This window comes from Macroventuria anomochaeta, assembly GCF_010093625.1.
Source record: "Macroventuria anomochaeta strain CBS 525.71 unplaced genomic scaffold BU25scaffold_41, whole genome shotgun sequence".
Lineage (NCBI taxonomy): Eukaryota > Fungi > Ascomycota > Dothideomycetes > Pleosporales > Didymellaceae > Macroventuria > Macroventuria anomochaeta.
This window is the reverse complement of record NW_022985402.1, coordinates 234947-256427: the sequence shown is the minus strand read 5'-3', so window position 1 is coordinate 256427 and position 21481 is coordinate 234947. Positions and strand designations below refer to the sequence as shown.

The window sequence follows — 21481 nt, the reverse complement described above, 5'->3', positions numbered from 1 at the left end:
GAGCTAAAGCGAAAGTTGACACTACATCACGACTACAATGCCCTACTGTCAAACGATGATATGCGTCGGTAACTTTGACTAGCGCCGTAAGTGAAAGTTTCGGTTGCGAAGGTTTGGGTGCGGAAGGAATATTTGGCAGTCGCTGATGTACGAGACTATCGAACCTTGTTGCAGTCTTGTGGTGAAGATTGCTATTTTCGAAACGGCGTGTGCCAGGGCTGGTCGTTTCATGTAGGGTCTGGGTTCAGGGTCGAATGCTTTAATGTAAAAGAAACTTGACGCTTAACGGCGCAGGACTGACATGAAGATGCTTGCAAGGAGTTTTTGTGAGGCCGCAAGGTTTGGAGTTTGACAGCCTTGCAGGAAACGAAACGGGAAGAGTGTTGGGGAAGCGGACTTGGTGGTGGGCGCGTATTGGTGGTGTTGCAGGATTTGCGATCTTTACACCGGAGACAGAGGTATCGATCCACCTCCCAGATGTAGGGTGGTTAGGCATGAATGGAGACTGTCATGGCCGTCATGACTGTCCTGCGCTTCACACCTTCGACCCAGGGAAGCTGGAAAGGACACACGTTAGAAGTGGATGTCACAATAAACCCATGTCTGATCGGAACCGGATTCCACCCCTTCCATTTCATCTCACATCCATCGCCCTCCATCTCCCACCCCGGTCGAGCCTCCACGCAAATCCGATCGTAACACCGCACACCCAAGCACCCTCCAGTACAAGCCTCCCCGAATCAATTTTGTTGGAGTGGATGGTCGTTGGGGTCAGATTCCTACCAGTAGTGTAGTTTGTGTGGCTCTGGACTCGGTGCGGGGACCGGCCCGAACTGCGCTAAGCAAACCACAACCAGGTACCGTGTACCAACGTTGCACATCCACGAGTCAACGGTACGCTTCTCACCGGTGCATCCTAGCAAACATCCCAGTGAGCATCCTGGTGATGACAACGGAGATCATGGTAATGCGACGACGAAGTGAGGCTGTGCAAGTATCATTGCGGATATCCTTGAAAGTCAGTAAGTATCACGGGAATGACGCGCAGGAGGGCAGTTGGGGGCCTTGCGACAGCAGTGCGAGGGTTGGATGACCGGTGGTGATGGTGTTGCGACGGGGTTGGGGTGGGGTGGGGTGAGATCCAGACTGTGGGGGTTGCAAAGTCTGGATTGCGAGGGCTGGTGGAGTGCTGAGTGAGGAAGGAGTGACGAGATGACAAGTTTCAGTCCCAAAAGATTCGAGTTCGAGGGTTTGGAGAGGGTCGGCGTAGTCATCTTGCTTTTGCTTACGACAACTAATATCTATGCGTGAGGTATGTGCGAGATTTTTGCGCTGGATTCAATGCATTTAAAGCAAGCTTGCTGATCATCTACAGAAGTGTATTGGCTACTGCAGGATCTTACTGCAAAGAGCGCTCTCGTCGTGCACCCATCATGGGAGCCCAGTCTGCAGAAGAGAGTGGACGTGGAACTCAACGACATCTGGTGCACACCCTGCCAGACCGCTACGACACTCATGCACGCACACTGATCCAAGGATACAAAGATGTCGGATCAACAGCCTCAATACCTTTTTATTGGTCCAACATCCACAAGAACTCGGCTGTCATCCGCGCAACTCCGCGCTCTGATGCAGACACCTGTCATCAGATGTTCGATATGGCGTGTTTGGCAGCTAAAATCTGGTTCATGACAGTCGTTGACCCGCAGTATCCAAACCATGGTATCGTCAAGGCAGGCGCCGTAGTGTTCCCTACTTGACCGCCGCGGAGCTCCATCGTTGGGTCGTCGTGCTTGTAATCTTGTTGATCAAGCTGGGCACGGTATGTGCCGTACGTGCATGTCATTGTGCGCTTGTTCGTGCTGTGGTTAAGGTGACTGACAGTGCGTGCACTTGATAGATGTCATGACCTGCTCTAAAGATGAATGCTTAGGTAAAAAGAGTGCACCCTGATGTAGGGACGCATTGTTAACGTCTAAAACTAAACGATGATGCCGTGAGTGTACTATACTATCAGATATGTATTAGCTGCAACGCAGATGTATGTAGGGTATCTTCCAAACTCCAGGACGATGCTAAAGATACAAACTTGACCCCCAGAAAGACTCCGAATCGCAGCGCGGCTAGTTAAGTAGCGCCAGCTTCACCCCAGGATTGTGTACCTCGTACTGCTTCGCCATGTCGTAGACCAGCTCACCCCATTCGAACTCGCCTCGGTGGCTTCTCTGCTTGTACGGGCTGTGTTTGATAGGCGTAAGCCAGTCGACGATGTTGTTGCCCATGACATCCTTCCATCCCACCACTAGGCTTGTGTACCAGGGATGTTCGTGAGGCTTCGTCTGCATAACAACATAGGTACGCCCTTGGCCGCGTTGGATGGTATTAAGGACCGGCCAGTCATCATGGCTTTGTGGCTTGTCTTGTGCAGATGGTGTTGATGGGAGGCTTGACCTTTCTGGAGTGCTGGCAATCAGGAAGGCGATGTTCTGTACGCCGCCTCTCTGGATGCCTTCCACGGAGGTGTAGTTGATGCAGAGGTTCCAGCCGGTCATGCAGCTCATGGTGAAAGTGAAAATGCAGAATAGTACTCCGACAACAAGCACGCCTATCCAGGTGCCCGGGCATGAGCCAGTCTGCCAGCATGTAAGCTTGTATCTTATAGGAAGGCTTGCACCTTTGCAGATAAGTTTCACTGCTCACCTTTGATATTCGCTCGTCCAGAAAGACAGCAGTCACGATCCATACATAGGCCGTATACAATGATCCGAAGAACACAAATTGCAGGAAAAACTTATGCGTTGTTTCTGCGATGATGCCGCCAGCCCATGGACAGTAATGATCCATCTTTCGAACACAACGACCCAGCTCTTTGCAATGATGCGTTCTGTCCGGCTTCCAGTTGTGGCACTTGTCACACCATAACGGCATGCCTTCGTAGTCGCAGATGTACGCATCGTACTCTCCCAGCCAGCTCGTTGTCACCTCCTTCTTCTCCAGCGAAGTATCTCCCAAAGGTACAAGGTCCGGTTTCGACCAAATGACTTGGATAAGGCGCGACCAGGGTACAAGGAGTAGGAGGAGGAGAACAGCGTAGACAACTATGAGGGCGATACCGGTGGCGCGTCGTGGCTGGACGTTGAAGCCCTGGCGGAACTCGGCGGAGGGGTCAATTAGATACTGTATACATATCTGGTATGCAAGGACCCAGGTCACATATCCTATTGCGCCAAGTTCTAGTAACGGCATGATGACGCTTGTCGATTGTCCCAATCGCTGTTCGAGCGCCGACTGGTCGCGTACATCCGCCTTCGTTGCGCCCGCTGCTGGAGCTACTGGGGGCGCCATATCGAGATTTGGTGGGCTACCTCACAGGGAGGGGCGATCGTACAGTAGAAGGCTGCGTGCCATGGTGGCTGATGAGGTTGGAGTTTGAAGTGCGAGATGAGCTTGGCGGCCCAGCCCTGTTGGCGTCTAGGCTCTGAATGGACGTCATCGCAACAAACTGCCGATCTGTTTACTTTCCACACTCGACACCACGTAAACATCACCGCCTTCCTGCGAACAAACTTCTGCACATTTCAAAGATCGGGTGACGTCGTGCCCTCTGGAAAATCTACATCGACGAGCCCGTTGTATACGCATTTGTGCCATCGCTGATCGTGGCTGACGTGTGACACGAGTCAGGGCTAGCTGTGAGCTGTCACTCAGCTGCATGCACTCCGCAACACCAACCCGACTCCACCTCACTTCCTACAGCCTGATGCCCTTCGTTCTCTTCTCAGTAGCTTTGCTATTGTTCTGTTTCCACAGTGACGTGTAATTGCAAGCATGCTCTTACCGCTACTTATTCCCTTATTCTTCTCGTTGAAGGTTCGGTGAAGCAGTGGCAGCAGTCATGGTGCCGCCCATTGAAGCTAGCTGCTTGCCTGACCGGTTCCTCAGCCTTGCGTCCTTCCATGCTTCATCATTTCACCAGGCCATCAGGCTGTGCTGGTCTCGGTGGCGGGTTGTCTGGTGCCGCGAATCGAGAGCTTAATTCACTCTGTTGAGGTACACGATAGGAGGCACCAGCGTTCGAGTCCGGGAACCCAGCGTCGAAGTGAAGCGGACAAGGGCAAAGTTTCTGCTCAAAAGTAAATATGAAGGCTGGTGAAGGTTCGATATAAGGGGTAAACGCCCCGATACGGATATGGAGGCGAGGAAAATGCTCCCTCACCGCGACTCACGCATCACAATGATAACGCAGAAGGCCGACGATGAAAAGGACGCCTTATGCATACCGACATGCAGTTGCAAATGAAGGGCGAGCTGCTCTTTGTAGTAAATTGTAAGACCACACTCAGCCTTATTGAACACTGTGCTCACCGCTGCCAGATGCACCTGCGCATGACCGGCACGACTCACAACACCTACTCTCTAGGCCGATCCACAACCTGCTCTGCAGCCTAGCTGGTGAATCGTGCGTCATAATGCTACACTCTGCGAGCGCTGTTGCTGCAGAGAGGACCAAGTCAGCGTAACACGGTCAACATGTCGATCAGAGCCCTGAGCAGAGCGTCTGAATCCAGTCTTAACGAGGAGCCTGGGTTGGAGCGAAAGTCCACTCAGCTCAAAACCGGTCTGATCGTTGATGTCAGGTTGAAACCGTGCGCAGACGACGACATACACTTCAATTCCGGTCACATAGCGTACACTGCCCCTACTGCTTCTGTTCACCGGCAAGACCGTGCAATTCCAGCGCCAGACATTGTTCGACCAAAACTTCAGTATCTGTTGAGATTGGGAGAGCACGTTGAGCTGCTCAATACCGTCGTTTGATGCTACAGCCCTCTCTTACAGCTGGCGTCAGGGCTGGAAGCAGGACAGCCGTGTTCCTGCATCGTTTATCGCGCCTACATGCGTACGGAACGTATTCCTGCAACGCAAGCGATTGTTTGAGGATCCAGGAACCAGGTCAGATATCCCACTCAAAGTGCAGGTACATGGCTGTCGTTATGGTGCGCACAGCATGCTCACCTCTGCGGCTCAGTCACGTTGACAAAATCCTTCTGCCAGCACAAAGCAGATGCCTTTATGGCGAGAAGATGTGTTTATTCCGAAAATGGTTTAGAGCAGGCGAAAAGGCAATACGACCACTCGGCCAGCCTCATTCTGGCTTGGGGAGACCAGGCATTACGAGTTTGAGATTGAGCCTACCCTACAGGGGAGAGCTCTATTACCCGTGTTCGCCATGGCGCTTGTTGCACATTGCTAACAACCTCACAGCCTTCAAGCCCACTTCCGCCGCCTTGCAGGCCTTTGGCAAGTCAAGCATGGCTGTACCTCTGACCGACTTGTTCTCCGCTTCATGTCAACTACCATCAACATGCGAAGAAACAGTATGTCGAATATGCACGCTGTCATCGCCGCTGAAGGATTACTCGGGGTCCCTCACGTCCTCGTTGCCCCGTGGATGCCCCACAACGCATCATCTCAACATTCGTTGGCTTTCACTGTTGCTGCCTTTTCGGGACCCCGTCACGGTTGTTACTGCACTGGCCTATCTTTGGTCGCCCTGAGAAGCCACAGACTTGAGTGTGTGGCTGTAATTACAGGTCCCTCTGCTAAAAGGCGAGTATAACTATGGTGCCGCGACATCAATGATCAGTATCTACAAATCAACCCTTCTACTTCAAGCAGATACATTCTACACATTCCTCTCTACGTATTCTCTAAAAGCAATCTTCAACAACAATGGCGGTCCTTTCGACAATGCAACCTATTCCCACTGAGATTGACTCTGCAACAATTCATATGGCGCAACCCATCGATCAGGACTTCGGCAAACAACATATCGCCCCACGTTCCTCTGCGCTTATCACGTTTATGACTCCGGTCATAGACCTCTCCCTTGATACCCTCCCGTCAACACCTTCTTTACACGAAATTACCGCGAACACCTCGTCTTTCATCATTGCCGACAATCACATGGACCATCAGCATGGCAGTGCTCCGAGTGATGGCGAGACAGTTTGGTACTGCAGCAACTGTGGTAACGGTCCGATGGGCACCTGGTACACCGCCTGTCCCTGCTGTAACCACCCGTACTGTAGTGCTTGCACCGTGGAACAGAATTAGTACGACCTCTAAGCTGCTCGGTTACGAAACACCATCGACGCCTCGAGAGGTGGAGACACCCAAGCTAGGTCCTGATGCTTCATCGGTACTCATGGGGCCTGTCTACTATCGGCACTGTGTCAACTTCGTCAGGCTTCTGATACCCTCTTTTTCGGCTGGTTGTTGTTATCTCTGGTGCATTGGGATAGACACTTGCGTTCAGTGTTGGGGTCGATTTGATGGGCTTTTCGTTAGGATATCTGTGTCTTGTTGCTTGTGACTTGGGCGTTACGTCTGCATCTGAGCGAAAGGGCATGGATCGGCGCTACTGGCATTCATTTTAGATATCTCTCGTTCTGATTTAGATAGCTTGCTTTCAATCTATACACGTCTGCTCTGGAAGCTGCACCTCCCAGATTCACAGGTATATTCTTCCAATGTCAAACAGAACCAGGAAGAAGTGAAGTCCATACAAGGTTAGCGATGGATACGCGAGCTGCGGCCACACGGTACATCACCGTGAAAGAGTTTGAGGGTGTGAGGGGCAAGATCCTGAGAAGTGAGTCGGAGAGCTGGCGTTGGGGTCCAGGACGACCCGTGAACCCGCGTTGCACTGCAATGTGGCAACCAAGTGGCTTAGGGCAGGCTCAAGGCGGCAATCTTCTAGAAAATTGCTCATCAGGCGATTTCAAAACTGTGGCTGAGCGTTTCGGTAAGTAATGATGGAGGACTATTCGCTAAGACTCGCTACCTGCCCAATGTGGAAGGCAGAGCCTTAGGGTCAGCCTGGCTTCTGAAAAAAAAAGTCGCAAAGCCAAACGAATCAGAAAAGTGCGAGAGTCCGATTCAAGATGAGGTGGAGGCGGTGATGACACCGTGTCCTTCCGGTGCCGCCTGTTGACGCCTGGCGACGCCGGCCATGTAACATCAGCTGTGCTTAATTCAACGTTCCTCTTATTTGCCCTCTGCCCCGCTCTCTCCCCCGATCACTTCAACACTTGTGCGGTTGCCTCTTTCCTTGGTTTCATTTTGCCTTTCGAGCGTAATGCGCAGCAGCGCAAAAGCGCACGCAAGAAAGCAAGTGGTGAGCGGCCTCCTACTCGCAATAGTTTCTGTGCCGGATTTGAAGGAGTAGAACAAGGTTAACCTTGAGAATCAAGCAGCCTCGTCTTGTTCGAAGCAAGTGCTCATGACCCGCAGCGTAGATCACTGCAGCTGTCCCGAGTTCTGGCCTAAGGCTGGAGGCATAACACTTTCAACGACACACAAAGCGCGCCACAACCGAGACTTGATCTATCCTCCTACCGGCGGTTTCTTCTAGTCGGCTTCGCCACAAATGTTACTAAATGTCTGGCGCGATTAGGATCTTCTAGCGCCATTTCTGAAGTCAAAAGTATGCCTCAGAGGCCGTCGTGACATGCGCGATTTCCCTGAGAAAGAGCAGAGCCACGACGCCTCCGTTATGACTCTCTCGTGAAGTTCTCTCGCTACCGTCATTGTCATCCCCTGTTCGCCCACTCACTGGACTCGATCATGCCAGGAAACGCTAGTTCTAGGTGACAATCCCGTCAAGTCGGTACGAGAACAAGTGATACAGCCCGTCAACGCGTGTATTGGACGAGAATGAAGCTACGAAAAGGGGCATGGGCCTGCCCAAGGGCCAAAGGCAGAGGACGAAGAGGACGAACTGTGGCCGTGCAGGTATTGCGAGATGACGACGCTGATCGTGAGACATAGCAACATGGCCTCAGAGTCCTTCGAAGGACCCCGTCTGCAACACCTTCTGGTAGTATATCATTCCTGCCTCTTCCTCAGACAGACATCTTCTCCATATCAGCTTCGAACAAGGTATTCACAACTTACAATTCGTTATCTTGCTTCCAAAACGACTTCAATCAATTAAGGCTCCAATATGGCTACCCACTGGTATTGCGGTGAATGCGGGGACGGCCCGCTAGTCATTGCTCACAGCACCGGCTGTCCAAACTGTTACCATACAAAATGCGGGTGTTGTGAGGAGACAACCATCTACCCCAAGTACAATACCGGCAACGATCTCATCGGCGCGATTACCAGCACCATCTTAGCTCTGAACAATAGCTTCGCTCCAACGAACAATGCCGCTATTAGTAACACTAAAACCGCCACCCATGCCATCCCAATTAGCATCCACCATGGCATTCGCAGGCCCATAGTCTCCACATATGGCTGCGGATCCCAGAGCGAGTCCACGGATGGCGGCGACATGGTGTATCGATGGACATGCTGTCAATGCCACGGCGACAACAGCTACGAACATAGTCCCGGCTGTACGGACTGCAACAATCATTGGAGGTGCGGTAGCTGCACCGTGTATGCCATCAAATATTGATGAGACAGTAATGAGGGTTTGGCGTTGCGTTGGAGTTTGGGATGTAAGTGACTGCTATTCTTCTTCTTAATCTTGTACTCACCACTCCTAGTTTTAAGACCGTTCTTGTCTCGGACCGCTTCGCGTTTTGCTCTTGCTTTTTTGGGCTGCATGGCGTTCGTTAGACTATATTGCCCGCTGCATTACTATACCCCCTTTAGACTTGTCTTTTCTACCTGGCTCATCTCTGTCCTACATCAATGTACTGGATCATGTCAAAGAAGTGTCATGTTTCCAAGCAAGAAACTCCTGATGTGCTGCTCTTCTGGTATTCAGCCGGTAGACCATCTTGAAGGGCTACTGTCCGCTCAAACTGCGCTCTCATTGGCCAGCTCGTTACTAGCGCCTGCTTTCCACACGATGTAGATATTCGTCCTCTCATAGTATTACAATCGACAGTTCACATCACTACCCTCATCAGCTACACCTGGCAGTCAGTCTTGTATCATAATTTCTGTATATCACAATCCGGGACCTCTCGCGATGTGCTGAACATGACCAACTTTGCCGAGAAGCTGGCATGCCGATAAAGCACAGCAGCAAGTTGGAAGATACGTAGATATTCACTCACTTTATGCATCACGGTCTCCACGCACTCTGACACCAAAACACCAGTACTGAGAAGAAGTGCATTCAATGTAAGCGATCATATGCAAGATGCAGCTACGCAGCGCTTCTCTTCCGCCCGGAGTTTGAGGGCACATGAAAACCTGAAGCACATCATCTGGCGGCCATGAAACAGGTCCTGAAGTTGGACTTGTGGCTGTGCAAGTGGTGTGCCCAAGTGGGTTAGCGTGTGCAGGGCAGACTCGCTAAGGCTGCTGCCTGCCTTAAGGCTTTGAGGATGACCTCAACCACTCAAACAAATCATCAAAAGAGATGAATCCACTCTTCGTCAGAGAAAAATACGACCGAGTACGCCGAAAGTCCGGGTTACGGTGAGAAGAAAAGCGGTGAAGACACCGTGCCCTCTCCATTGCCCTTTGGCGACGCCTCACTGACACGGAGTCAAGTAACATCAGCCAGGCGCCCAAGAGGTCCTTCCTATCCCTTCTCACCACTTTCCAGAAGCCAACCAACGCTTCCAATGTTTTACGGGCAGATGAGTCTTCCTGCTCGTCGTCCAGGCGTTTTGCGCAGCAAGATTGCGCTCGAAGAGCTGCATTGTGTAAGTGTGCAAGTGAACTTGTTTGTTGACATGAGGTTGGAACAAGCAGCATCGGCAGCAACATTAGCCATGCCATCATGTCATGATTGCTGCAAGGTTCGATGATGTACGTACATCGACTCGGGCGAAAACTTGTCTCGAGTCTCGCTTATCGGCATGCCAGAGCACCCTCATCGCTGAAGTTTCGTCTATCGAACCTCTTTTAACGTTTCTAATGTGTTCCTCAAAAATTAGCCAAAGACAGGCCAGGACAGAAGTGGCGGTGCAAAAAGGCGGAAGTCGTGGGGTTCGCAAAATTGCGCCCCGTTTGCCTGCTCAGTTTCGGCAAAAGCGAGAAGTCTCCCACCAGCCCACCAGCCGAGTCCTGACCATCGATGCCTCCATTGGCTTCTTGCCAGTCAATTTCATCCGCTTGGATATCTGACTCCTCATGTTTGCACAAGTCGCGCGCGATTGTACGCGTATGGCTATGTTGATTGCCTTTCGTCCTTCTGGCTCCACTTCAATCACTGCGGCCAGGCATATTCAATTGCGCGCTTAAACAGTGACCAGATGCTGGACTGCTTCTAGCTTCTCTTTGGGTAATCGCATTTGCGCAAGGCCTTGGTATGCTTCCGGTTCGATCATACGGTACATTTGGCACTTCAGACAGGACTGTCTGCGAGTTGTATGCTCCGAACCGGGGCTATGGATTTTCAGTATCTAGCGTGAAGCGTACGTCTCCCAAGCCTGATAATCAAACAATGGTCTTCTGATGGGCCTTTAAGCCTGGTCCCATCCCACTCTACATGGCCACAATCGATAAGCGTCGAATCTCCGGTGTTCATCTCTTGTCGGATCTGAGAGCTTCAGTGTCGCCCAAGCTGCTCACTTTGTTCGTCCCTCGTGCCCTTGCACCGGTCAAATCATTGCTGATTTTGAGCACTAAGGCGTAGGCTTCCGTTCCGAATCTGTGGTAAAGGGGCGCCATGGCGACGAAGACAGCTGCTGAGAGTATAGCCCATGTAATTAAGGAGTCCATACAGAATTTGTAATTGCGCACAAAGTGGGTCCGTTGCGACTAAGAGGGCAGAGGGCAAAAACGGCGAAGTGGCGGTGCGATATTGTGTGACCTCGGCCATGAGCGTAAGTAAGGCATAGCAAAGGACTGTGAGGTCCTTCACACGTCCTTCCTCACACGGTATATCTTCTTCTCCAATCTCTCTCATCGTCGAAGCACATTCCTCTGTTCAAGCATCTAAATTTCACACCCCTCTGGTTCCAAGTTTCCATACTCTTTCCGTAACAAGTCTCTATGGCCACAGTCTGGTATTGCTGCCAGTGCAAGAACGGTCCAATGAGTATCGCAAACAACCCTCAGTGTACCGGCGCCAATTGCACTTCCCAACATCATCAGTGTGGCTATTGTGAGACCGAAATTGCTCATGCCGATTACGACTTCGACCTCACCGACACCCATACTCACGGCTTCGCCTCTCTGATACACCCCCACGCCAATTCGATGCACGCTCATGGTGAGCTCGTCGACGGCAATGAGACGTATCGATGGCAATGTTGCAACTGCCATTCCGACAACAGCTGCGAGTACAACAAAGGCTGCTACAACTGCTCGCATTGGAGGTGTTCTACGTACTGTTCGGTGTACGCAATCAAGAATTAGCAGAATACTGCATAGTGGGCGGTATAGTTGTCGGCGGTTACTTTCCAGGTAAGTTTCCACAGACCTGTTCTTGCCAACTCTTACTGATGATCCCAGTGTTTTTTGCTATTGCGGAGTATGGCGTTTGATAGACAGCGGTTTGCTCCTTCGTATCACGATACCCTATCATCATTATACCCCCTTCCCGCATTGTCTTTCTTATGTATTGTCAACATCCCTGTGCAATGTAAAGGTGTTGAGTCAACGCAGTCTCGTGTTGTGTGACTGCAACCCTGCAGGTGCTTCACAATCATAGAAGTCGTTTCCTTCCAGTAGCACTGTCTTGTAACCTTACCAGCAATAGAATAGAGTCTGAGTTTCAAATCATCGAGATCACAGATCCATCCAAACGTGCTGACGAGCGATCAGTCTCAGGCCCGAGATCAAGCATCATCGATAACGCCGGGCAATGCCGCAATGCTGCTCAATATCGTTCGATGGCGTGATAAAGGCATCGAGGCATCATGTGTCGCATCTTTGTGCTCGCTATCGCAATAAGATGGCAGCCTTTTCGAGTGCTGCTGGCTGCCTGACCGAGCCTGCTTGGGTCGAGGGGCGCAGCAACAAACACAACCTCGATGGAGACAGCGATGGAGTTTACCAGAACAAAGAATCAGAGGTTGAAGATGTTAGTATCAAAGGGACCAAATGAAGTGGATTTAGGAGACAAGGGAGTTGGCGGGGTAAGACTCGAAGCGAAAAGGGAAGAGTCCCGATTAGTGGGCAAATCGACGGACTTACAAACCTGCCGCATGGGGAAATTGCACTAATTCTCTCTCCATCCGATCATCAAAGCTGACAGCCAACAATTTACACAAAGTAAGAAAAGTGGTGATTCGAACTGCGAGATTGACCTTACCTGGTCAGCAGGGTGTAGAACATATTGCGCGTGAAGCTCAGGTCGTCTCGGCGCGTCGCACACACATCACCAAATTCAACATGTCCCAACATCGTTACTCATCCTCTGCTTCTTTCTGCGCCTTCGAACTCTTCGATTTCGGGTTGCAGGAACGACATGAGACCGAGATGCTCGAGTGGGTGACCTCTGCCTTGAAAGGACAATGGAGCCGCAAGCAGCTCCACCGTACGGTACGGAGAATTGGCAAAAAAAGAAAAAGAACGTTTTGATTTCGCCGAGGTTCGAACTCGGGACCTTTCGCGTTCACGAGATGTGAGGCGAACGTGATAACCAACTACACCACAAAACCGTTTTGAATGATTTGATGAAAGGGACTAAATATATGTATAATATATCTTAAGTAGTGATTTTTTGAGGCTTGAGGGTTTCTGGGGCCTGACAGATATGGACCTTGGGGAGGCCACTCCACCAATACCACATCAGAACCACAAGAAGACGAGGGAAACTGTGTGTAGATATGCTGAGGCGGTGACAATCTGCGTCTTTCGAGTATGCAGTGCCCAGAGGTGTGCATTGCCCCCTTGGGCAAGTACCTTTCAACCGTAGACGTCTGTCTGGCGTCTGAGTTCGAACCTCGGCAAGATTCGGAAATCTGAGCTTCGAACATGCAATCAAAATTGAGACCAAGTGCAATCCGTTGGCTGATCAGTTGATATCATGCTCTTCTAAGCACAGCAAGGGTTTGCCGAGGGTAAGGGAGACGGACAGATAATAAGCTGCTAACTTAGCTCTAGCGAACATTTGGACAAGTTTTGGTGTACCGTAAGATGTGCATCTCCGCTCACCTCCGTCTACGACTCATCCCCCTGTCTCGTTAACATATATGGGGATCGACGCAGCGCCAGCTGGCATCTTTCCGCGCTGCACCTACAAAGAAAACTTCAGGCCTGGCACGTCTTCCAATCTCATCACGCCCTTTCACGGCTCAAACCAAGATGACTTCCATCAAGACCTCCTTCCCATGGATTTCAAATCCCCTCATCATTAATGCGCCCATGGCCGACAACGCCGGCGGTCTCCTCGCCGCCACCGTGACTCTTGCTGGTGGCTTCGGCCTCATTGGAACGAAAGTGGACATGAGTATCACCCGGCGTGAACTAAACATCGCCAAAGACACATTCGCCGCACATCCCTCCACTCCTCATTCTCAATCCTCAACCCTAAACATCGGCGTCGGCTTCCTGCCGTTTGTCCTCAAGCTTGACGACGCTTTGGCGGTGGTAAAAGAATTCAAGCCAGCTGTGGTATGGCTATTCGCAGCGAAACAGTTCGACGACTACGCCGTGTGGGCAAAGGCCGTGAGAGAGGTGTCGCCGAAGAGTCAAATCTGGGTGCAAGCCGGTAGTGTCGCGTCCGCGCTACAAATCGCCGAGCAGACAAAACCTGACGCTCTCTGTCTGCAAGGTGCAGATGCGGGTGGTCATGGATTTGAGAAGGGCTCTGGTATCATCTCGCTGTTGCCTGAAACGGCAGATGCATTTGAGGCAGCGGGGTTTAGAGACGTGGCGCTGCTAGCAAGTGGTGGCATCATGGACGGACGCGGTGTTGCTGCGGCGATGAGCTTGGGTGCTGCGGGTGTGGTGATGGGCACGCGGTTCTTGGCGAGTAAAGAGGCGCTTGTGCATCCCATGGTGCAGGCTTCGATCCTAGAGGCGAAAGATGGCGGGCAGATTACCACGAGGAGTAAGCTGTTTGATCAGTTAAGCGGGCCGAATATTTGGCCGGAGGTGTATGATGGAAGGAGTCTTGTCGTCAAGAGTCACAAGGAGTATGTGGAAGGTGTCAGTCTGGAAGAGATCCAAAAGAAGCATAAGGAGGCTCTGAAAGAGGAGGACTTGGGGTGGAAGACTGGACTCGAGGGGAGGGCAGCGATCTGGGCTGGTACTGGGGTCGGTCTAGCCAAGGAAGTTGATAGTGCAAGTGAGATCGTGGAAACGGTTCGCAACGAGGCAAGGAAGAGGTTGTCTCTAGCTGCAAAGTTCTGAACAGATCCTCTCATAGCTACGATGATAGACACTACGTGTCAATGCATGGTCATTTATACTGCGTCACTTGAAACTTCACTCACGCAAGCATGCATCAGCTCCATATCTCAGTCCAAACAAACCTTCCACCAAATCATCAAACCGGGTTTGTGGTGTACTTGGTTATCACGTTCACCTCACATCTCGTGAACGCGAAAGATCCCGAGTTCGAACCTGCCGCTGCCTCGCAGCGGTGAGCCCTTGCTGCGCGAGAGCGATGAGACCAGAGTAAATATGATGGATAGAATCGTGAGGCAGACTGCTACGCCTCTACATTACGATGATCATATCACGACCTTTTCCATCACTCAATCACCCCGCCAGTACCCCGGCATCGTCCAATACCCTTGCCTCAGCGCTCTTATGACCCATCGCTCGTGCATCATGTCATAGTATGGCGCATTCCCTAGCCCGCCCCAGCGTATCAACCATCAACGGCTGCGTACTCGACCTACCTTCTTCGAACGCTTCGCGCACCCTCACGCTGCCATCCCAACACGGGTCATAGCGGTACGAGTACCCATAGTAGGGGTAGTCGTGCATGCTCCAGAGACGAGAAGGGTCGAAACCCCATCCTTACGCCATATTGATGTAGCCTGTTCCTGGCATCGCGCTGTTCCTTGGGTTTTTGCTGTCGTCTTTGTTGTGTGAGGAAGTGTTATGGGTTATTGTTGGGGTCTAGGGAAGATACTTGGGGTGCAAATATAGGCACATATGCGTTCACGCGTGGTACACAGAGTCGTGTAGGTATTCTCATAGTTTGTGATATTCGAAACTCTAGAGGCGTGTGAAGTGCTGCGCTGGCAGGCGTATACATGTGAAGGGCTTCCCTAAGGCAGGTAAGGGACGAGCGGCAATAGAAGTATACGTTGAATGATTGTCTAGTCTGTAGGTATTGGACCCGTACCGAGTCGCAGTCGTGAACCGTGTTTCGTACGCTGGCAATGTGTTGTCCCCGCAGTCGAGTGTAATGGCTTCAAGTGCGACTGCCAGATCGCCAGCTTGGTCGTGAAGGAATCCATGTCACGTACTGCCTTGCCTCATAAAGCCTGCCTTCTTTGCAGCTGGACCTTCCCACAGCATCTTTGAGACTCTGAAACTGACGAGAACACCATCTAATAACTTAGCAATCATGCCACAAGATCACTGGAACTACGTATCCGGCCATCGTGGCTACCGGGTCGACCCGTACACCGGTGATCCGGAGACTACGGGCTTCGACCACAGGGCCGGAGTGGCAACTTACGCAGGGCGCGAACGTTTTGGGGAATCTACGCCCTGGGGTCCGGCTATCTACGAGGAGGTTCAGGCAGGTAGGTCGTACGGCCGCCCTCTTACCGCAGGAAACCTAGCAACTCTTGAAGAGCTCACACCAAGAAATCCATCTTGTAAAGAACTCTGTGGGCTTCCGTATTGTACTGGCGGGAGAAAAGACCGGGTTTTAGCTACCATGTGTCAAGCATCGAGATCCAATCTTCATCGAGGAGAGCGCTCTCGATGCGGTGAGGGCGATCGTTTGGACTTCGGCTTCCTGCCGTCCTCACTGGCAGAGCTGTGGCGGCGTCGTCGGTGCTCGCGGTCTTTGTCACGACCTTCACTGCTGCGGTCGCGTCGGGCTCGGCTTCGGTCACGACGATGGCGCCTGTCTCTGTCCTCTGACTCGTCTCGATATCTGGGCTTCCTCTGACGGCGATCGTCGTCAGACGCTCCGTCGCGGCTCCTGCTACGGTCGTCTCTGCGTCGTGAACGGCGATCATGGCGGTCATCCTCTTCTACGTCTTTGATCCTCTTCCTATCGCGCTCTCTATGACGGTCTCTGGAGCCATCTCTTCGATGTCGCCTCTCGTGTCTGCTCTTCCTCTCCTTCTCTTTCCGCATCTTGCGTTGTAGCCTAGCAACTGCCTCGTCCACCTTGTCCTGCTGCTGCTTGATCATGGAGTCGCGCATAGGATCGTCCAGGTCCAGCTTCTCCGTCAGTTGCTCAAGCTCGATCTCTTCCGGTAGCAAGGGCCTGTCGTCCTCGGAGTTAGTCTCTTCACTCCGTCTCCGCTTGCGCCTGCCGCCGTCCGAGTCGTTGCCAGCGTCCAGGCGCGCATCGCCGATAGTGTTGTCTCTCATGTCCTCGTCGTCTCTTGGCTTGTATCGTGCGTGGTCGACTCTGACGACTCGGTCCATGATGGTCGCGCCGCCCAGGTTGTCCACAGCCAAATCGCAGCTTCTCTGGTCTTCGTACTTGATCCAGGCAAATCCACGTGACTTCCCCGTCTCTTTGTCGCGCGCAAGCTTGACCCATACAGGCTCGCCATACTGCGAGAAAATGGTGATGATGTCACCCTCCGAGAGCTCGAATGCTAGACCGCCGACGTAAATGAATGCCGTGTCACGGTAGTCGGTGTGCCAAGAGCCTTCTGGGTTGATGCCGGCTTCGAGCTCGCGCTTGTTCAGCTGCTGGATCGCGCGCACCGAGTTCATGGCGGGGGATAGGCAGATGAGCTGTAGAGTGAGAAGACTGCGGCGTGTGGTGGTGAACTTTTGAGGAAGCTCGGTGCTTGGCAGAATGCAAGTCGCGGGACCCCTGCAGAAAAGGTGCCGACCAACAAAGAGCTGCCAAACACCTCCACAACACCCCCACATTGCACATTGACTGCGCGCCGCAACGCTGCTTCCTCTTGCGACTGCTTTGTTTACTCTTCATTAGAGAGGCGAACGCTGCCCCAGGCACACCTGACGTAATATTTGCACACGACCAAACTCCGCAGCACCTCCGGCCTCCGCAATGGCCAGCGCGCGTCGAACCTCAGCGTTCCCCACACGTACACCGGGCAGCAACGACCGGCCAGGCAGCAGAGACACAGACAAAGAGGAGATATGGAAGCCCATGCTGGACAATATCTCGAGCGGGAAGAGGCTGCCGGAAAAGAGCTTGGTTGTACTAGGTGCGCTGGCCTCAAGGACATGCAGCGGTGAAGGCTAACAAGGGGACCAGGTGGCACACCAGAGACACAACGAGAATTTCTCGAGTCAGTATCAACAGATGGCCCGAATGGCAGGAGACAGCAGGACCGAGGGAAGAAGCCGCCTATCGCGAATCAATTTGCCCTGGGTTACACATATCAGGACGTACTCGACACCGATCATGAAGGTAACTGGCCTGTGCCCTTGCACCAATCCTCGTCATGCTGACGCTCTTAGACACTCTCGCCCGCCTCTCGCTTTACCTCCTCGCCAACCCCTCGCCGTCATTCACGCCGCTCATCAAGCCGTACCTGAACCCACGTACCGTCCCAAACATGCTCATCGTCATATTGCTAGACTGGAACCACCCTTGGCTGTGGATACGGCAGCTACGAGACTGGATACGAGTACTGCGGTCTCTTGTCGTGTCACTCGATGACGCCTCGAAGGAGGTGCTCCACGACAACATCGCGATACTGCAGGACAAGGGGCGCAATCTTGGTGGAGAAGGCAGCACATCGATGGAGAATGTGAAGATACCGCTAGGGCCTGGAGAGTGGGACGAGCCGCTAGGACTGCCACTCTGCGTTGTGTGCCAGAACGCTGACAAGATCGAGTCCCTGGAGAAGGAGCGTGGCTGGAAAGAGGAGGAGTTCGATTTTATCCTACAGTACCTGCGCACCATCTTACTCAAGCACGGCGGCAGCTTGATCTACACAATGCCCTCGGCACCTGGCTCGTTGCAGACACTGGTGCACTCGACATTAGGCATCAAGTCGCTCCTCAAGCAGGACCAGCTGAGACACAACGTCACAGACCGAGATCGAGTGCTGGTACCGCCAAACTGGGATTCATGGGCGAAGATCCGTATCTTGCGGGGGAACTTCGAGGTGGAAGAGATAAGCGAAAAGTGGAGTATTGATATCGATGTACCTCAGGGTCCAGCTCAGCCCAACGGGCAACAAGCAGATGGCGGAGCAGAAGATGTGGAAGACTCAACATCAACAACTAGTCAACAGCACGACAACAACTCAGCAACCGCAATCTACGAGAAGGAGATCAGGAATCCGGAGCGCGACTTCACACTTTCTACACTTTCGAAACAAGGAAACGGCATCGAAGTTACGAGCATGGATCCACAAGCCTTCCTCACAGAGCAAGTGCACGTCCTCGACCAGCTGCGACAGGAAGACGAAAAGGACGCTGCGCTCAAGGCAGCGCGGAAAGAGGCCGACCTCTCAGCACGGAACTGGATCGCGGCTGGGACTAGTGGGGATGACACATCTGGCGTTGTCGAAGAGCACATCGGGCCCGTTCAGTTCAACATGGGTGGCATCCACGTCAATGCCGACGAGATGGTGAAGAGGCTGCAGGACCGCGAAGCAAGCCGTTCCAGCGAGCCAAAAGCATCCACTCCAGACGCATCAGACCCGAACACGATGAGCAACGATAAGCTCATGTCATTCTTCTCCGGCCTCATCAACAAGGGTGCTGCCAACAGCCCAGCGCGAGGCTCGTAAGTGGAGTCACTGACCCAGTTGTTGCTCTTGTTTCTATTGCATGGTACGGTTGTCTTGTCTATATGGTTATATACCCACAGCGTAGTCTGCCTTGCAATCCAATCCGTCAATTTTAACTTATCTTGCCCTGCAGCACTCGAGAACTTGCAACCACTTATCGTGTGCATGAGCTAACGCTTGGCGCCAAATCTACCTGAACGTCATGCCCTCTCCGTCCCCAGACTTCTTTCCACTCTCTCTACATCAATAACACTTTTCCGATCAGCCACATCACAACTCGACTAAGAGCTAGGCTGTGCCCATTGATGGACTCGTTTTCTACAGCACTACGCTGCGAATGGCGACCTGCAGTAGAGCTCACGCCTCCTGCAAGGGTCAGGCATCGCTACACCGTGGGGGCTGAACATCGACACAGCCTCAGGACCGCTGCAAGCTTACATTCATTTCGTCGCTATCCTGCCTTCCGGCCTTCTCACGCTTTTACCTTTTATCTCCAGCCGCGCCAACCTAGCAGCCTCGGTTCTAGCTTACGATGGCCGAAGTCGTGGGGCTTGCAGCCAGCATCATCCAGATTGGCGGCGCAGGCACAAAGCTGTCAATCGAGCTTTACAACTTCATCAGCACAGCTGCGCGTGCGGATAGCGAGATCACAAACATTGCTGGAGACGTAAAGCTAACATCCAAGGTGTTGGGCGACGTTGGAAAAGTGCTCGTTAGCGATGATGCCAAGAAGCTGGTAAACCAAGACGCAATTCAGCATGCGAAAGAACTAATCAGGCAATGCGAAGAGGTCTTCAACGAGCTTTCTGATGTCGTCGAGAAGGGCAGAAAGCCAGGAACAGATGGAAAGTCGCGCGTTAGCTTCAGGGCGAAGATGGGCTGGCCTATGAAAGAGCAGCGAGTCGAGCTTCTGCGCAGAAGGCTGGAGACACTGAAGAGTAGTCTACTGGTGCTCTTCTATGTGTTGCAGTTGGCACACGACAAGGCCAGAGGGTACATCCACTTCCAGATAGACAAGGTCGATTTTGCTAACATCACAACAGCGACGTTGAAGCTGCCGCACTGGAAGAACAGCGAAAGCAGATTCGGGAACTATATCAGCAGCAACAAGACTCGCTCAGAATTCTCAAAGCGCTCGAACGAAAAATATGCGTGGACAAGGCTGTTGATGGTGGCCCATCACAAGACCCTAATGCACCTGTGCCATCAAGTCCGGGCAGCCTGACTATCTCGACAGCGGCACCACCAGTTTCGACAGCTCACGAGCAAGTCAAAGGAAACGACTATGCAATGTGTCTCTTCAAAAACCTTGGCCCTGATACATCTGACAGCGAAGCAATTACTACAGATGACGAAGGCGAGCACTTGACGCTCGACGAACTTGCTGAATGTGCGACCCAAGTTCAGAAGCTACTCAGACGTATCATGACGCTACAAGAAATCCTTAAGAGCGGCATAGCTGTGGACCATCATCGCAAAAGACGGATGCATAAGGTCTATCAGCGCTTTTGTCGCAAGTTCGAGGCCAACATTGTTGATGTTACGTTGGCGCCACCTGAAAAGACGTCGGCTTCCAACAAGGATTGCATTCAGCCTGTCACGATCAGTCATGTTGTGCCGCCGGCTCTGGTGACTTCAACGCGGCCAGGTCGTCAGCCACGCTCCCGGAGGGTTTCGCATGGTCCTCACCGGCCGACTAGGCAACGACGATCGAGTATCTCGTACACGCCCCCAAAGCAAGAGGATGACCGGCTTGTCGGTGAATGTACCGTACCTGGCTGTAATAAGTGTGGTCCTGACGCCGCTTCAACACGTCAGTCACGCCGTCAATCGATGCTGCCAACCAAGACAGCCGAGTCTGCCCCTGCTGTCTATGATCCTGATCCATATGACACTTATTCTCAGGTCTCAGATACTGCGCAATACCAAGCCCTCTCGTCAATGAGCAATCGACAACCACAATTATACCGTACGCAGGCTGAGCCGGTCGTTCAGCCTAGTGTTTCACGCCGACGGTCAGTGAATAATCGTCCAGAACGACTCAGCAGATATCACGAGCTGTCAAGACCATCGTCAAACGTCTCAAAATCCAGATCTTCAAGCTATATTGGGACGCCAGACTATAGTGGAAGCCAGCTAAGTTCGCGCGAGTCTCGTGTAGGCGCTCCGAACGAACATGGACCATCACCATCTCGGTTGGCCTATGGCAGCATAGCGTCAACACGCCGGTTTCAGACAATGCCTTATGAACCGCCATCTGGTGCACTACCGGTTGCGTTCTACGAAGCGCAGCAGATGAGGCCAATGCATGATCAACAGAGGCCCTCCCTACAGGCGCGCGCCTCTCAGACGTCTGCTTATGGATATCCTTTGCCACCGCCCGTCGTGCAGGTAGAGCGCAGCGATCGAAACATGCCCTCTGCAAGCTACCGTTCTAAGGCTCCGCCTCAGGCTACAGTCCAACGCCGACAACCGCGCGTTGAGTACCGCTACGAGGGGCACGATGATTCTTGGTCTAAGTCCGAATCTGAAACCGAGTCTGAAGAAGACTATGAGCTAGAACATCGAGACCAAGGTACTTGCAATGTCAAGGAACCACTTCAAGCCGAGTTTCTTTCAAAGGTGGCACCCGAACGGCGTCTGAGCCTACGTCACGCTAAGACAACGCCTGCCTCTCATGAGGTAAGTCG

The 21481-nt window shown here is 52.4% G+C and overlaps 9 protein-coding genes and 2 non-coding genes across 11 annotated transcripts; 7 read left to right on the top strand and 4 right to left on the bottom strand.

Moving 5' to 3' along the window:
* Window positions 1-2123: 2123 nt before the first annotated feature.
* BU25DRAFT_462526 (zf-DHHC-domain-containing protein) lies at window positions 2124-3345 on the bottom strand (the record flags this gene model as incomplete). Its single annotated transcript, XM_033710528.1, has 2 exons — window positions 2124-2633; window positions 2701-3345. The coding sequence occupies 2 exons, from the start codon at window positions 3343-3345 to the stop codon at window positions 2124-2126; spliced, it is 1155 nt and encodes a 384-aa protein (XP_033557095.1).
* A 1324-nt stretch (window positions 3346-4669) lies between these two features.
* Window positions 4670-5769, top strand: BU25DRAFT_203065 (uncharacterized protein). Its single transcript, XM_033701119.1, has one exon. It carries the CDS (start codon window positions 4818-4820, stop codon window positions 5556-5558), a length of 741 nt encoding a protein of 246 aa, XP_033557094.1. The 5' UTR covers window positions 4670-4817; the 3' UTR covers window positions 5559-5769.
* Window positions 5734-6117, top strand: BU25DRAFT_425377 (uncharacterized protein; the record flags this gene model as incomplete). The annotated part of the gene is made up of 1 exon (XM_033708346.1): window positions 5734-6117. One exon carries the CDS (start codon window positions 5734-5736, stop codon window positions 6115-6117), a length of 384 nt encoding a protein of 127 aa, XP_033557093.1.
* A 2062-nt stretch (window positions 6118-8179) lies between these two features.
* Window positions 8180-8938, bottom strand: BU25DRAFT_451761 (uncharacterized protein; the record flags this gene model as incomplete). Its single annotated transcript, XM_033709769.1, has 2 exons — window positions 8550-8938; window positions 8180-8439 (listed from the first exon to the last, which is right to left on the bottom strand). Exons 1-2 carry the CDS (start codon window positions 8617-8619, stop codon window positions 8180-8182), a joined length of 330 nt encoding a protein of 109 aa, XP_033557092.1. The 5' UTR covers window positions 8620-8938.
* Window positions 8939-10947: 2009 nt separating this feature from the next.
* BU25DRAFT_414882 (uncharacterized protein) lies at window positions 10948-11526 on the top strand. The gene has a single exon (XM_033707405.1). It carries the CDS (start codon window positions 10969-10971, stop codon window positions 11332-11334), a length of 366 nt encoding a protein of 121 aa, XP_033557091.1. The 5' UTR covers window positions 10948-10968; the 3' UTR covers window positions 11335-11526.
* A 972-nt stretch (window positions 11527-12498) lies between these two features.
* On the bottom strand, window positions 12499-12581 carry BU25DRAFT_t126. The gene has a single exon. It is a non-coding gene; the product is annotated as a tRNA-Val (tRNA).
* Window positions 12582-13052: 471 nt separating this feature from the next.
* BU25DRAFT_414880 (inosine monophosphate dehydrogenase) lies at window positions 13053-14328 on the top strand. Its single transcript, XM_033707404.1, has one exon. The coding sequence runs from the start codon at window positions 13228-13230 to the stop codon at window positions 14275-14277; it is 1050 nt and encodes a 349-aa protein (XP_033557090.1). The 5' UTR covers window positions 13053-13227; the 3' UTR covers window positions 14278-14328.
* A 92-nt stretch (window positions 14329-14420) lies between these two features.
* On the top strand, window positions 14421-14504 carry BU25DRAFT_t127. Its single transcript has one exon. It is a non-coding gene; the product is annotated as a tRNA-Val (tRNA).
* A 1294-nt stretch (window positions 14505-15798) lies between these two features.
* BU25DRAFT_376988 (RNA-binding domain-containing protein) lies at window positions 15799-16878 on the bottom strand (the record flags this gene model as incomplete). The annotated part of the gene is made up of 2 exons (XM_033704125.1): window positions 16093-16878; window positions 15799-15975 (listed from the first exon to the last, which is right to left on the bottom strand). Coding segments are annotated over exons 1-2 (873 nt in total), but the record flags the coding sequence as incomplete, so codon positions are not given.
* A 65-nt stretch (window positions 16879-16943) lies between these two features.
* BU25DRAFT_376985 (uncharacterized protein) lies at window positions 16944-18907 on the top strand. The gene is made up of 3 exons (XM_033704124.1): window positions 16944-17252; window positions 17303-17458; window positions 17509-18907. Exons 1-3 carry the CDS (start codon window positions 17093-17095, stop codon window positions 18789-18791), a joined length of 1599 nt encoding a protein of 532 aa, XP_033557088.1. The 5' UTR covers window positions 16944-17092; the 3' UTR covers window positions 18792-18907.
* Window positions 18908-18915: 8 nt separating this feature from the next.
* Window positions 18916-20315, top strand: BU25DRAFT_414877 (uncharacterized protein). Its single transcript, XM_033707403.1, has one exon. The coding sequence runs from the start codon at window positions 19324-19326 to the stop codon at window positions 20014-20016; it is 693 nt and encodes a 230-aa protein (XP_033557087.1). The 5' UTR covers window positions 18916-19323; the 3' UTR covers window positions 20017-20315.
* Window positions 20316-21481: the final 1166 nt, after the last annotated feature.

What these genes read in the sequence shown, in the direction of transcription:
- BU25DRAFT_414877 (XM_033707403.1), top strand. Translation starts at nt 19,324, where the DNA reads ATGGCCGAAGTCGTGGGGCTTGCAGCCAGCATCATCCAGATTGGCGGC.
- BU25DRAFT_414880 (XM_033707404.1), top strand. Translation starts at nt 13,228, where the DNA reads ATGACTTCCATCAAGACCTCCTTCCCATGGATTTCAAATCCCCTCATC.
- BU25DRAFT_376985 (XM_033704124.1), top strand. Translation starts at nt 17,093, where the DNA reads ATGGCCAGCGCGCGTCGAACCTCAGCGTTCCCCACACGTACACCGGGC. An exon ending in AAAGAGCTTGGTTGTACTAG is followed by an intron (nt 17,253 to 17,302) that starts GTGCGCTGGCCT and finishes CAAGGGGACCAG; the next exon opens with GTGGCACACCAGAGACACAA. An exon ending in ACTCGACACCGATCATGAAG is followed by an intron (nt 17,459 to 17,508) that starts GTAACTGGCCTG and finishes TGACGCTCTTAG; the next exon opens with ACACTCTCGCCCGCCTCTCG.
- BU25DRAFT_414882 (XM_033707405.1), top strand. Translation starts at nt 10,969, where the DNA reads ATGGCCACAGTCTGGTATTGCTGCCAGTGCAAGAACGGTCCAATGAGT.
- BU25DRAFT_203065 (XM_033701119.1), top strand. Translation starts at nt 4,818, where the DNA reads ATGCTACAGCCCTCTCTTACAGCTGGCGTCAGGGCTGGAAGCAGGACA.